The 15790-nt window shown below is 39.8% G+C and overlaps 1 protein-coding gene across 1 annotated transcript; it reads left to right on the plus strand.

Moving 5' to 3' along the window:
- Window positions 1-370: 370 nt before the first annotated feature.
- Window positions 371-11445, plus strand: LOC125178821 (the record flags this gene model as incomplete). Its single annotated transcript, XM_047883494.1, has 7 exons — window positions 371-468; window positions 742-818; window positions 980-1197; window positions 9566-9724; window positions 9952-10052; window positions 10504-10655; window positions 11143-11445. Coding segments are annotated over 7 exons (882 nt in total), but the record flags the coding sequence as incomplete, so codon positions are not given.
- Between the last annotated feature and the right edge of the window lie 4345 nt (window positions 11446-15790).

Genomic DNA, 15790 nt, shown 5'->3' on the forward strand with positions numbered 1-15790 from the left:
AGGAAGGCACAAGTGCAGCCTGACATTGCTGGCTTCATAAAGCCTTTCTCGGCCACGGTGAGGCTCGTAAGGTTATATTTAACCTTCTTATATTATTTTCATAGAATACATTTTTATTGCAAAATTTTTTCAACACGCAGAGTAGATGTTTACTGGCTACAGTGCGCTCAATTTTCTAGATTTATACATTATGATGTTTGCTCTTATCCTAATGACCATAAAAGTCTCAATGCAAGGAATGACTCTTATTAGCATTGAAAAATAATATTCCTCACCAGCATAACAATAAGAGTCTATTGAAAATTTCGTCGACCACTTGAATATCCAAACAGTCCCCAAGCAAATCAGTAAACTCAACTTTGCCCAACAGACTTGGCTGAGCGTTCTAGCAACGTTTGCTGATATCGTCGTCTGCTTCATCTTGACGTTCAAAATGCGAGAGATTCTGTCGCCAAAAGCCAGTTCAAAGTAAGACCAGTTCACCCAAATAAGCGTGAAATGGAGGTGATGAATTGTTTTCTATAGTGCAACAAATATTATATCCTCATCCGATTCGATTCATTTGGAATTTCAATTCTGTTCAAGGAATGAATTCAAAATTTGCAATGTAATTTATCATTTGGCTCCTGTTCTATTACAATGTGAAAAGTAACACACGAGATTAAGATACTACATTATCCATTGAATAACATATTTTTCCAAAAATATTTGCTGATATAATATGTGCTATTTTTCCCGTAGACGCGGCCAACACCGATTGTCGTCACGCGACGCCCGAATCTCCGTTTTCACAGTGCTTAAAATTCTGCTTAACCAACGTGAGCGAAAGCCCAGGAGCGTCTGTTTCGTGCGATAAAGAAACGTGTTTTTACCTTAATTGAACCAATAATGTTGGTCCGATTGACTCGAACCGATTGACAAATCGTGATTCGGAAATTTGTCTCTGAAAGAAAATTGCATATATAAACTTCTGTTGCAGCCCAGGAAAACGACGAACGCTTACCCCTGATGCGACTGTTGCTAATGACGACGATGCTGTGGGGCTTCCTACTGAGCACTTTCTACAAGACCTTCCTCACGTCCATGCTCGTCCTGCCGAGGGTGGTCGAGCCCTTCAACACCCTCGAAGAGCTCGTCACCAAGAGGACCATGCCGTACATGATGGGGCCTGGGACTCTTCTTGCCGCTTGGGCCAAGGTTTGTTTCATATGTGTTGGCTTCAAAACAAGACTCGAGAACCCGCTGCCCTGCTTCATTGACCCCGTTCTTCTGGGGACACCGCGGTGTTGATACCCATGACTAGGAACGGAACCATGATACCATGATACCCCATAACTTACGTTGTGGAGGAACGTGTGCATTATGGGCGTAATAAGGCCTTTATAAAACAATGGATACAACTTGTATCAGGGGCTAAGCTTACTAAAATAGATTACGTAAGCTTAGAGTAGAGTAAATAGAGTATATAGATTTGCGGACATAAAAATCCAACAAAAATATGTCTTGTGAAACAAAGCTTTACCAAGCAAAGTTGCAGCAGAGTGAACCTTGTGCTGCAATTCTGCTTCTGCAATTCTTACTTCAGTGTTAATGTCCTCAATGTAAACTGGTCTCCTAGATACCTAGTTTCTAAATTTTAAAAATAAATTAATCACTCACACAAGTAACAGAAGTTTAGTCTTTTTATAGTTTTGACAAGGCTTGCAGTGAAACTGCAGTAAACTGCGAGTTTCCGCAGTGTAACTGCGGAAACCCTCCAACATCAGAGGAAGCGATACCCGCAGAACTTCACGACTCGACGACTGCCGCTGAAATTTGATTAATACGGTTAAGGGTCGTATTTTAGACGCAACGGAAAGAGTATTTGATTTTAAACTGGATGTAAGTGTAGTTTAACTGCCCAGTCTTAACAACGAAATAAGTTTATTATAAAAATCCCTTGATTTCTTAAATCGCGTTTATCAAGAATTTAAAAACATAGAAGACAGCCAAATAATTCACCATTTCTTGAGAATGAAAGCATTTTGGAGTCCAGCTCCATCGTCATTTCAAAACCTATAGACAAGCAGAATCAATTAGAAAACTAAAATTCACAATGAAGATAAAAACCTAAAGTGACAAAAGAAACAGATAAAACTTACTTTTAGCATAAGAAATGTTTCTTTTGCCAATCGTCCTGAATTTTTTGGCAACTTGCAAAGCCTAGCTTACCGTCATTTTTACGGTTTCAAATCTTATAAAATTTTCTCATCTGTTTTCCAACCCCGTGACACGCATTTGTTAAAGGACTTGGCCAAAAATAAGGACCTTATCATTTGCAAACCAGTTATTCACCACCTCACCCCCCCTTCTTCTTTTTCTTCATTCATTTTACACTTTTTTCCTTTATAATACACACATCTCACAACAATGTCTCTCATTCNTATACTCAAATTAGGAAATTCATGTCTAGGCTATATAATTAATTAAGTTGTTCCGAACTGAGAAGGAGCCTGATTTATTATACTTTTCTCTACTTCGGTAATGCATTTGAGACTATGGCTAAGGAATTGAAAGTTTTGTTCAGCAAATATCCTCCGAATGTTAATCTGCAAGTGGTGTTGGTGAATAACTTTAAGATCGGCTCGCTCTTCAAGTATAAAGATACTCTCCCGCTTTTTATGCGTTCGTCCCGAGTATATAGATTCAGTTGTGCGCAGTGCGCATCAGCGTACGTCGGTATGACGTCTCGCAATTTTTATACTAGGCTCGTGGAGCATAAGGGCCGAAGTTTTAGAACGTGAATATTACTTGCCCATCCTCCTCATTCAGCTGTGCGCGTTTATGCAGAGCAATGCAATGTTCAGGTGTCCGATAGTGATTTTTGAGTTCTAGCTTTCACGTTCGGTGTTACTGACCTACGAATTTTAGAATCCCTACATATCTTTAATCAGAAACCTAATTTAAATGCAGCCTTCAGCTCCTATCCCATTGAAATTGTAAATAGATAGGCCTGCAAGTTCATGTATATTTGTTTTTTTTTATGTCACCTTAGGTTTTTGGCGTCAATGGGAAATTTAGTTTTCTAATTGATTCTGCTTGTCTTATGGGGTTTGAACTGACGATCCCAAATAAAAATTACGGGTGGCGCACCGATGATTATTGGTGGCGATAGTCGATTATAGGTGGCGTAACGGTGGGTGGCCAGATCAGCCGAAAATCGACAATAAAACACCAATAAATCGAAAGGGTGGCGAGTATAGGTGGGAGTCATCGACGAATCATCGATGAGTTATAGGGTCTGAAACATCCATGGCACATTGCAGACAAATCTCTTGTGAGCCACCGATAACCGTTTGCCTAAACTGCACAGTGCACGAAGGTATAATTGCCACTGTAATTTATCCAACTTAGAAAGGTATTATTGGGTTGCGGGTCATTCGAGATCAAGACGAAACCATGACTTCGTTTTGTGTGCTTGGCTTTTAAGATTAAGTTCTGGTAAGAAAATTTATCGTGAATTAGGTAGGTTCCAATAAAACTGATGGCGAGAAGCAAGGCGTTCAAAAAATTGTCACGCCAAAGTGAAGCCACTGGCCATGTATCAGACTGTTCCTGATATAAATTGTCCGATATACAATGAAAAAATTTTGTTGCAATAAATACAGTTTTTCCATAGATGACGGCGAATCCAATTTTTCATGTTCACCTGAAATAATGCGTAAATTTATTGTGAATTTTGCGTATGCGCCAACTGGCTGTGTTGGAAGTATTGCGATCAATTGAGACTAATTATTGTATCATTAAGTATAAATTGTATGAATCAATCAAGTGTGTACCATTATATTTACAATAGTCTCAAGATGCCCCATTTATCTAAACTCAAAAGCCACGTCGACGTAGTCGACAGCGGCTCGGCATCTTCGTAAAGCACAGCGGCTAGACATCGAGCAGCGAGCGAGTCCAGTAAGCACACTTTTTTTTTTTTTTAAATCAAAGTTTATGGGAGCCTCTGAATACTAGTTCAATGTGGCCCCATGACAGGACGGTTTAAGGAAATTACGGTGTTGTAAGGAAAAATTAGGTTCAGCAACAAATTTAGAGGCCATACAAGTAAAGTGATGAATTGATAAATTTTAGTAAATAGAATGAGATAAATTGGGGTGAAAACTTGAATAAACTATGGTACCAAATACGATGTACATGTGAAGACAAAAAGGAAAAAATTTACCGATACTCACTTCAACTGATGGATGTATCCGAATAAGATGATTAATTGTATCTTCGTAGCTTGAGAATATACCTCAATACATATAATAGAAAATGAATAATATTTTCAATATTGCATGTGCCATTAGGTAAAATATCCTTTATCAGAACATTTTCGTCTGTTTCTATGGCTCAGATAAGCGAGCAGGTTGAAATTTTGTCTCTGGAACTTCACATATGTATAAAAAATACAAGCATTGCAAATCACGTTACTTTGCTCTCGACCATCGTTCGTCCTAACAATGGATCAATGTACAGCGGAGTCATGCGCGCACACAATATTAATAAGGCAACGACACATTTCGAATCTGATTCATCTCTAGTCCGAGAGTTGTAACCGAAACCCGAACGACAGCCGCGTCTAAATTTTCACAGAGTAGATATATGAGACAATGCACCGCATCCTCGACTGTCTAATTCGTCATAATTCAGTTCATCTGACAGTCGTTGTTGCCGAAGTTACCACAATATTATTGACAATAATGACAATATAATGTCATTATAGTGGTAACTTCATCATTCTTCCTCTTTAATTGATAAAAATTGAGTATTTCAAATGTTCTGATAACTTTGTTCCATATCTATTCTCTTTTCAACGTACATTGGATTTTCATTTATATTGTAAACGTTACAAGTAAACCAGTACCAGTTGATCACCAGCAATACTAGGAACTCAGTACCCAATTAATGCAGCAAGATTGAGAAATTGGGAGAGTTGCGTATCATTGAATGGAAATATCGAAATACTTCTTTAAAATATGGCTTTTGAACTCATTTCAACTGAACATATGAAAAACGATCGTTTTGGAGACAATATGACAAATTGATATTCCATGATTTTATTGAGTTGTGTTTACATCCGCTTGAGTAAACCAATATATGCTCAGCGCGCCTTGGTCTGCTCTCTCTGAACTCAGCAGAGGCTGTAATTGCGAGGGAACGCTCAGAGAAAATTTAGCCCCATATGTGAGTCAGACGCAAAAGTGGGTCGTAGTGACCCACTGTCTAAAGTTCTTGCAGCAGCAGCTGCGGCAAAACAATAAGTCAGTCAAAGATATTGACCGTTTGACTCAGTTGGCTTTAACCCTAATCGCCACGGGTTGACTGGAAAATGCCCTTAATTTCTAATAACCTCCGTAAAAAAATAACCACGAATCTCACAGCCTTGTGTGTCGAGATACTCCTCAACTGAGATCTATTCTTGGTGTTGGATCAATAATATTTTAGCTCTTTTTATCTATAATAATAAGGCAAGTCAATTAGCAAACGACGTATAAACTTTTGGAACTGAGGGAACTGCCTCCGCTTGTCGGCAGCGAAGTCTCCCCCTGCCCGAGTGAAGCCCGACACACGATATCAGTGTTCCACGAGTTACGGTGGTGTGAGGTAGTTGATGTTACCGCTCCCTCTCATTTCATGTTTATGCAATGGCGTGCAACGATCTGACCGACGATGAGAGAAAAAAGCTGCTGGAACAGATATACTGTGAGATAGTAAGTAGCGACGACGATGATGATGTTGACTTTATCATCAGTGATGATGACACGATGATGACAACGCCTTGCTCGGTGGTTCGCCTCCTGTGGTGCAAGGGGGACTCGCCCGGGGCCGGCAGCTGTTGGCCCCTGGAGCGGCAAAGGATCCACCAGGGGGCGGGGGGCAATGTGGGGTCAAGCCGCAAGGGGAGATGCCCAACACCCCCCCGCTCACAGCAGAGGAAGAAGGGAGTAGCCGCCCCGGACCCCTCTTTAAATACTTTCGAGGCGAGGGCCCCTCGGGGGCCCGCATCGGTGCCTGCCGGACGGTGTCGAGCCGTCTTGGACAGGCTGGCAGCAGCCCTTAGGGTGATTGGACTCCGGTCCATTCACCCGCACCCNTATATAAACTTCTGTTGCAGCCCAGGAAAACGACGAACGCTTACCCCTGATGCGACTGTTGCTAATGACGACGATGCTGTGGGGCTTCCTACTGAGCACTTTCTACAAGACCTTCCTCACGTCTATGCTCGTCCTGCCGAGGGTGGTCGAGCCCTTCAACACCCTCGAAGAGCTCGTCACCAAGAGGCCCATGCCGTACATGATGGGGCCTGGGACTCTTCTTAGCGCTGGGGCCAAGGTTTGTTTCATATGTTTTGGCTTCAAAACAAGGCTCGAGAACCCGCTGCCCTGCTCCATTGACCCCGTTCTTCTTGGGACACTGCGGTGTTGATACCCCATGACTAGGAACGGAACCATGATACCATGATACCCCATAACTTAGGTTGTGGAGGAACGTGCGCATTATGGGCGTAATAAGGCCTTTATAAAACAATGGATACAACTTGTATCAGGGGCTAGTGAGTGAAGAGTGAACCTAATTGTGCTGCATCAATTCTGCTTCTGCAATTCTTAATTGAGTGTTAATGTCCTCATTGTAAACTGGTCTCCTGGATACCTAGTTTCTAAATTTTAAAAATAAATTATTCACTCACACAAATAACAGAAGTTTAGTCTTTTCTATAGTTTTGACAAGGCTTGCAGTGAAACTGCGGTAAACTGCGAGTTTCCGCAGTGCAACTGCGGAAACCCTCCAACATCAGAGGAAGCGATACCCGCAGAACTTCACGACTCGACGGCTGCCGCTGAAATTTGATTATTACGGTTAAGGGTCGTATTTTAGACGCAACGGAAAGAGTATTTGATTTTAAACTGGATGTAAGTGTAGTTTAATTGTCCAGTCTTAACAACGAAATAAGTTTATTATTAAAATCACTTGATTTCTTAAATCGCGTTTATCAAGAATTAAAAACATAGAAGACAGCCAAATAATTCACAATTTCTTGAGAATGAAAGCATTTTGGAGCCCAGCTCCATCGTCTGTTCAAAACCTAAAGACAAGCAGAATCAATTAGAAAACTAAAATTCCCATTGAAGATAAAAACCTAAAGTGACAAAAGAAACAGATAAAACTTACTTTTAGCATAAGAAATGTTTCTTTTACTAATCGTCCTGAATTTTTTGGCAACTTGCAAAGCCTAGCTTACCGTCATTTTTACGGTTTTAAATTGGACTTCTATCAATACTTTTTAGCCTTTGTAAGACTTGCTCTTAGTTTAAAAAATGTTTCTTTTACTAATCGTCCTGAATTTTTTGGCAACTTGCAAAGCCTAGCTTACCGACATTTTTACGGTTTCAAATCTTATAAAATTTTCTCATCTGTTTTCCAACCCCGTGACACGCATTTGTTAAAGGACTTGGCCAAAAATAAAGACCTTATCATTTGCAAACCAGATAAGGTAAAGGGAGTCGTATTGGTTGATCGCAATCGTTACAACAGTAGTCTTTCTTCTCCCATGCATTACAGACCCTCCTAAATCTATCGAAATTATGGATCCAATTGCTAAAACTATTTTGAAAATTGAGAATAAATTTGAAACTTTTTAAGAAGACTTAAAGACTCCGCTGCACTTACGTTGAAAATTATTTGAAACTTTCTGCCTCTGGCTCTTGTCCAGGTATTTTGTATGGCTTGCCTAAAATTTATAAGCCAGATTTCGCTTCGAAATTTCAATATCGCACCATTATTGCTGCTTACAACACTCCGAGTTTCAAGCATGCTAAATTTTTGGTCCCGGTGTTGAACTGTTTGACAACCAATTAATATACGTTAGACAATTCTTCCGTTTTCGCAGACCGTTTGAAAAGTTTCACGAATGTTCAGGATTTAACTATGGCTTCTTTGATGTAGAGTTTGACAACCAAGCAATATAGGGTAGACAATTCTTACGTTTTCGCAGACCGTTTTAAGAGCTTCACGAATGTTCAGGATTTAAATATGGCTTCATTTGATGTAGAGAATTTGTTTACAAATAAACCTCTCCATGAATCCCTCTTATGTGGGCCTTTTCGTTGATTATCTTAACCTCCAACATCAGTCAATAAAATTCACCATGGAGCTTGAAACCAACAATAGTTTATCTTTTCTCAATTGTAATGTTACAAAAACAAATGAATGTTTCCAGACCTCTGTATTCCGGAAGTCAACGTTTATCGGCTTAGCACCAGCTTTTTTAGTTTCTGCTCATTTCGTTTCAAATTAAATGGGATTAAAACATTAATAAATCCTGGTTTCCGTATTTGCTCAACATTCAATACTCTTCACACTGAATTTGAATTTTTGCGTTGCATCTTTTCATTAAATGGGTTTCCGTAGCAATTGGTTTATACCCAAATTAGTAAATTCATGTCTAGGCAAAATAATGAAGTTGTTCCAAATTGTGAGAGAAGGAACCTGATTTATTGTTCTTTTCCCTACTCCGGTAATGCATTTGAGACTATGGCTAAGGAATTGAAAGTGTTGTTCAGCAAATATCCTCCCAGTGTTAATCTGCAAGTGGTGTTGGTGAATAACTTTAAAATCGGCTCGTTCTTCAAGTATAAAGATACTCTCCCGCTCTTGATGCGTTCGTCCCGAGTATATAGATACAGTTGTGCGCAGTGCGCATCAGCGTACGTCTATACGACATCTTGCAATTTGTATACTAGGCTGGCGGAGCATAAGGGCCGAAGTTTCAGAACGTGAATATTACTTGCCCATCCTCCTCATTCAGCTGTGCGCGTCTATGCAGAGCAATGCAATGTTAAGGTGTCCGATAGGGATTTTTGAGTTCTAGCTTTCACGACCGGTGTTACTGACCTACGAATTTTAGTATCCCTATATATATTTAAACAGAAACATAATTGAAATGCAGCCTTCAGCTCCTATCCCATTGAAATTGTAAATAGATATGACTGTCAATTCATGTGTATTTGTTTTTTTCTTATGTCACCTTAGGTTTTAGCTACAATGTGAATTTTAGTTTTCTAATTGATTCTGCTTGTCTTATATAGGGTTTGAACTGACGATGGAGCTGGACTCCGAAACGTTTTCATTCTTAAGAAATGGTGAAATTTTTGGCAGTTTTTTTTTTTTTTTGCTTTTAAATCCTTGAGGTGTAATATATACGTGGAAGATCTAATGTACTAAGTTGAATTATGGATTCATGATGGGTATGAAATATTGCTTCATAGCCTTTTTGGACTCTTTGTCAAGGGTAAGCATCACGTTCGCGAATTTACAGGAAATGCTGGAAATTATGACTAAATGTTCTCGTGTTGGTCTTTGTTATTTTAGAGCATGCGAAATTAAAGAATTTTTTAATATATGCTGTCCAATTTAATTATCTTATAGACTAAAAATACTACAGAAATTACAAAAAGCTCTAATAAATTCGAATATTATTGCCCGATGATATTTATTATTCGAATCGAAACCTAAATTACCACTTTTTTGGCTTCAGGAGGCAGAACCAAACTCTACATTCGGCAAGCTATATCGAAACGTCGGCTTATGGGAGAACGATTATATCACCTCCATGGAAAAAATTGTATCTGGAAAGTACGCTTTCGTTGGCGTCCAATCCGCAATGTACGGAGTCATCGACGCCGTTTTTGCGAAGGTGAACGTCCTCCCTCACAAGACTTATTCTGTTTAAATTTCAACAGAAGTTAAGTCTTCGCATACTAGAAAATGGAGGCTCGTCCTAATATCGCCAAAAGTGCACTCAGGTTTTTTGCAAATACTCTCTTGCTGGAACAAAATGTGCCCCTTACTATTAAAGGGGATTACTCTAGAAAAATTCAACGTGTAATTGTTACACACATTAAACATTGCTTTTATCAACAGACCCGTACGTGCCCTCTAATCGTCAAAGACAACTTCCTCCCCTTCTCGCTCCATGTGGGCTTTCGTAAAAATTCTCCGTACACGGCTCCGTTCAACAAACAGTAAATATTTTCTTTATAATTTTGAGCCATCTCGGCATAAATATAACTGAAGAAAATATAACTATGGTGATACCAAGAGATTATGAACATTGAACCTGTCAGAATGAGTGCAATGCAATCGTGCCTTGAAGGATTTCTTCTATTGGCGCTCGCCTAGACAGTAAGTTTGTTGCCTTACAAACTAAAAGCTGCCACTTGACCTGGCTGCTTCAAGTCGTCCCATGTACACACTTCTAGGGAAGCTGTATTGTTGGTGCATTTGTTCACCATCAGGAAAATTGTGGCTAGGGGAGAACGTATTATTGCATGTGTTTATTTAACCCAAGGGGTAACTTTGCGCAGTGAGAGTGCAGAATTGTACGTGCATTTATTTATTGCTCAGGGTGCTGCTATACGATAGCGGTTCCCTGCGTTCATTGGTTCATTCTGGGAACATTTATTTGCTGCGCAGGGTGATGCGCCTGAGGGAGAGCGGTATCCTGAATATGCTCGAGAAGAAGATGAGGACTGCAATGATCTGCTGGACCGTCACCAAAGAGGAGCAGTCTCTTCGACCGCTCGAGTTGAAGGACTTCTATGGCGTCTTTCTGCTCTATTTCGGTGGTGAGCAATCGCTGTCAACAATTTTTAAGCCTACAATGCATTCGCATTAGTATGCCTCTGAAGATAAATACTAAAAATTGAGTGCGAAGGCAGACGACAAGACGTTAATAATTTTGAAAACCCTTGTTTAATCTTTGCAACTATTGCAACTAATTTGCCTACCTAAGAAATGGCATTACTAAACGCAAAGGCCTTAATTTTTTAATATTTTGTTTATTTTGGATTAAAAACTGTGTTTTAGGTATACAGAACTCTATAAATGGACTGTACACGTGTATACGTACACGTGTATATCAATTCGTAAAAAATCAAAATATTGAACATTCCCGCATCTGCATGAGTAAAAGTGATTCGCGTCAGCTGACCCTGGACAAATTATCACCAGTTCACGTCTGCGATGAATTTTTCTAAAAATTTACCCATGTTCTCAGGATTTTTTTTATCTCGTATAATGGTTACTGGAGTGGATATTTTCTATCCCCGGCAGGCTTGGGCTTGGCTACAATATCGTTCATCGTTGAATTAGGCTTCCGCAGCTGGAAGAAAGATTCCAGGAGCAGCTAGAGCTTCAGCTCACGATGAACTACGTGCAATCAGGATACCTACTCCAGCTCACACCGACTTACTGTTGCTGTGTTGAAAGTGAAACTCGAGTTGGCTGCTCCAATAAATTTGAATAAAACAATTTTAAATAAAATAACACTACTACAAGAACGTGCTCAACGACGACATTACTGCAATGCATTTATGCCTGGAGGGCAATACAAGTAAAGTGAAGAATTGATGAATTTTAGTAAATAGATTGAGATAAGTGGTGGGTGAAAACTTGAGTAAACTATGGTACCAAATATAATGTACATGTGAAGACAAAAGGAATAAATTTCACGATATTCACTTCAACTGATGCATGTATCCGTATAAGATAATTAATTGTATATTCGTAGTTTGAGAATATACCGCAATACATATAATAGAAAATAAATAATATATTCAATATTGCATTTGCCATTAGGTAAAATATCCATTATCTGAATATTTTTAAATTTTTGTCTGTTTCTATGGCTCAGATAAGCGAGCAGGTTGAAATTTTGTCTCTCTCTGGAACTTCACATCTGTATAAAAAATACAAGCATTGCAAATCACGTTACTTTGCTTTCGACCATCGTTCGTCCTAACAATAGATCAATGTACAGCGGAGTCATGCGGGCAGACAATATTAATAAGGCAACGACACATTTCGAATCTGATTCATCTCTAGTCCCAGAGTTGCAACCGAAACCCGAACGACAGCCGCGTCTAAATTTTGACAGGGTAGATATGAGACAATGCACCGCATCCTCGACTGTCTAATTAAGCATAATTCAGTTCATCTGACAGTCGTTATAGGGCGCCTTGGTCTGCTCTCTTTGAACTCAGCCGAGGCTGTAATTGCGAGGGCACGGGTGCAAATGAGAATAATGGGAGTTCAACAAACAGAATTATCACTGGCGAAACGCCTCCGGAAAGACTAAAATAAGAATTACTAACCATTGAAGAAAAGCCATAAAAGATGTTGAAGGCATCATATGTGTAGGAAATTTTTCCGTTCTCAGAGAGTTATCCTATTCCCTAATAATGATGTAACAAGGATTGAAGCCAGTGACGAGAATTAAAGGTTGTTTAAACAGATTTAAATTGATTTCTTCTGCTGTACAAGATGCGGTTAATTACTTTCATCGAGGTGATCCAAAATAAAAAAATTAGCATCCAGGTCAACTTAATTAGGGGAGCGTCTGGCCACTTTTTTTCTCGGTTGTTTACAGTTGGATCACTTTGAAACTTGGTACACCATTGTAAAACCGAAAAATAGACAGCTTTTATTCATGTCCATTTTTGGAAAAAAATGAAAGAAAACGTGAAATTCTTGGAAAACGACCAAAAAAGGGGGTACTGTAGAAATCTATCTCCTCCTAGGATTTTCAAGCTACAACATTGAGACACATATCATTCGATGAGTAAAGACCATATCTATCGATTTATCTTTGCGTTTTTCGAAATTCGAATTTTGGTGGATGGGGGAGCATTTTTGCAAAACTTTTGGAATTTTTTTCGATTTTCTTCTATTTCTCCCCCTTTTTTAAAAATATTTTCAAAACTATAGCGAAATTAAAAAAAATGCCAAGATAAATCGATAGATATTTTAATTGCGAATCAAATGGTATATGTCTCATCGCTGTAGCTTCAAAACTGTAGGAGGAAATAGGTTTTACCGTGACAATAAGTGTGAATGTTCAGTACAGCCCAACAAAGTCCCGCGCGCATTGCAATAGGCACTCAATGTAGCAAGGATACGAAACTAAACGTTAGTGGAGCTCGATTTCACTCAAGGATGGTGGGAGCGGCTGCATGCACACCTCCTCATGCGAAGCCAGGCGGATTACTGAGCTGTTCCTCAAGCAGGCACTGTATTTGAAGTGTTATGAACCGAATTAACTCCTATCTAATTTGTTAAAGAACTCCCCCACCCTCCCCCTTTCATGATCTGTCCTGAACGCTTAAATCAACGTACAGAGATGATTTTGGTTCTGTTGGATAGAGCAGAAAGAGAGCTTTAAGATTAAGGTAGTGGTATTAAGATTAAGGTGGTGCGCAGCCGCGCACCACCAATTTTGTGCACCAATAGGCCCGGAATCGAACGCCTTGGATCTCTCCGGACATCCGCCAATCAGCCGTGAACCACTCGGCTTTGTCTTCCTCCGGCCTCGCATAGAACCTGCCGTGCACCACCAAGCCGCGGTTCGAATCTGACTTACGGGCATCGTTAAATTACGTAATTTTACGTTCAACGTACCTGAGGTTAGGTTTCAGATAGCATAGTTCTGTTAGTTTCAGATAGTTTGGCGTAACTCACCAATAAAGGCAGTGCTTGTCAGCTACGCTAAAGTCACTAAGGTTTGCTACAGCAAGTTGATAATGCCGTTACATGGGTTGCTAACTGTGTAGCTACTGGCTTCCAACTGACATGTCGCGGTCGATTGCTACTGTTGCTGCATCCCATTCAGTGCTTTCTGGAACTTAATTTACACCCTTATAATAAGAAAGAGTAAGGAAACAATGAATATTCTCTCTGGAAATATTTGTGACTCTTTAATGGAGCCGGTTGTCGTTATTGGGCATTATTAGTCTCACATTCTCTTGTACAAAATGACTTAATTTACAAGAACGTTTCATTGCATTATTTTATTAAATTTTTTAAATAATTTAAAAGCTTGATCGTTCAAGATTAATTTTTTAGCTGCTAGTGTTTTTAGCCAGACAAATTTGCTACCATTCAGTTTATATTCAAGCTCCCTGACCCATAGACGGGTTCACTCCATATTAGACGACGTCCATAGAATGGACGAATAGACGTCCATAGAATGGACGAATAGACGTCCATAGAATGGACGAATTCCAGACGGGTCAACTCCGAATGGATTTCGTCCATTCTTGTATGTTAGGCGGCTAATACGACGAATATCTAACGGCAAATGAGGCGGCTCTTTATTTTTAGCAGTTTAGCTATCGGGCGATCTGCCGCCAGGGTAGTTTAGTTGCCGATGATCAGTCGGATAGCAATTAAGACAGCTGGCGGTGATGTGGCTGAAGCTGGTAGACGAAATTCCCTACAATCGCTGCATTGTCTTTAGTTGCCACGGATGCCGTGGCCTCTTCATTAGCCAGTTGCCATGAGGGTAATATCTCAGACTCTAAAGAGTCGACCTCATCAGAGATTGATTTAGAAACATCAACTTCATCCATAATGAATCTCCGGGGTTATTCTTCTGCTACCATAGTGTTTTTTAAACGATGTTAATGCTTGGTATGATGCGGATGCATGTCATGGTATGGATGTATCTCATGGCGCCGATGAATGACAATATGTGGATGCTTGGCATAGAGTTGATGCATCATGATATGGTGTTCATCATGAACCACATAGCTGGACGCGTTTGCGACAGTGATTGTAGAGAACTGCCGGACTCAGAGCGAGAATTACGAACTGGCTTGCGAGATTTACGAACGAGTCGAGATAATCTTGTCATTCAAGCCACGAACTGAGGACATGTAACGAGCCCAACAAGCCTACGCATGAATCTCAGTGCCTGTAGTTCTAGAAATCAGGTAACAGCGGCTCCCATCGCTTGTTACTTTCGAGCGAAGGGATTAACTCATTACTGCGTGTAATTAGGACCAATAAAGCTGTGCTGTATCAGTTTGCGTGTTTGAAACTGGCATCACAAATAAACAGGAGCTGCTGGAGGTGCGTGTATCCACTGTACCTTAGTATCCTTAGTATCTTTATTATTTGTTTGGGACGTAGCAGTCCCAGGCCACGATGGATCGCCGCCTCTGATTATCGTTCATCCGCCCTCATTTGGGCCACCTGATACCTAGCTATATATAGCGTGAAGTGATTGTCTAAATATGTGAAATTTAACATTTAGCGGGGGAGTCACGATTGAATTCGCACGAATACCAGCGTTTGGCGAGAGCCACCGTGAGGAAGCTTGACCAGCAGCTATTTTCTGTTATATTAAGCAGATTTGATCAATTGGGCAATCAACTAAAAAAAGGTTTCTAAATAGCTGCAGAATGCACCAAGTGGTCGATTAACGCCTGATCCGCCTCAAAGGTGACTCAATAGACTCCGGGGTGTCCCAAAATGGAAAACAAATTTCGACCGGGTATGCGATTGAGTCATCAAAATTTTGTTAAGTATTTGTTAACTCTCTAAATATTTTGTCACAGAAGAAGTAATGAGGAGAGAAGTGACTGCTATAGCCTCTATGACAAGCTCATGTCGTGACTCCAGTCGAAGGTCTGGAGAAAGTTCAAACCTTTCTCTACGAATATATTAGCTAAATATTTATCCACTAATACATTAACTGAACCTATATCCACTTATATATTGAGTTAACCTTCATCCACTAACACATTAAACAAATGTCTGTCCATAAATATATTAACCAACCTTTATCCACTAATACATTAACTGAACCTATATCCACTTATATATTGAGTTAACCTTCATCCACTAACACATTGAACAAATCTCTATCCATAAATACAGTAACTAACCTTTAACCACTAAAGCATCAACAAAACTTTTTCCA

The sequence above is a fragment of the Hyalella azteca genome, unplaced genomic scaffold (genome assembly GCF_000764305.2).
Source record: "Hyalella azteca isolate HAZT.00-mixed unplaced genomic scaffold, Hazt_2.0.2 contig13069, whole genome shotgun sequence".
In the NCBI taxonomy this organism is placed as follows: Eukaryota; Metazoa; Arthropoda; class Malacostraca; order Amphipoda; family Hyalellidae; genus Hyalella; species Hyalella azteca.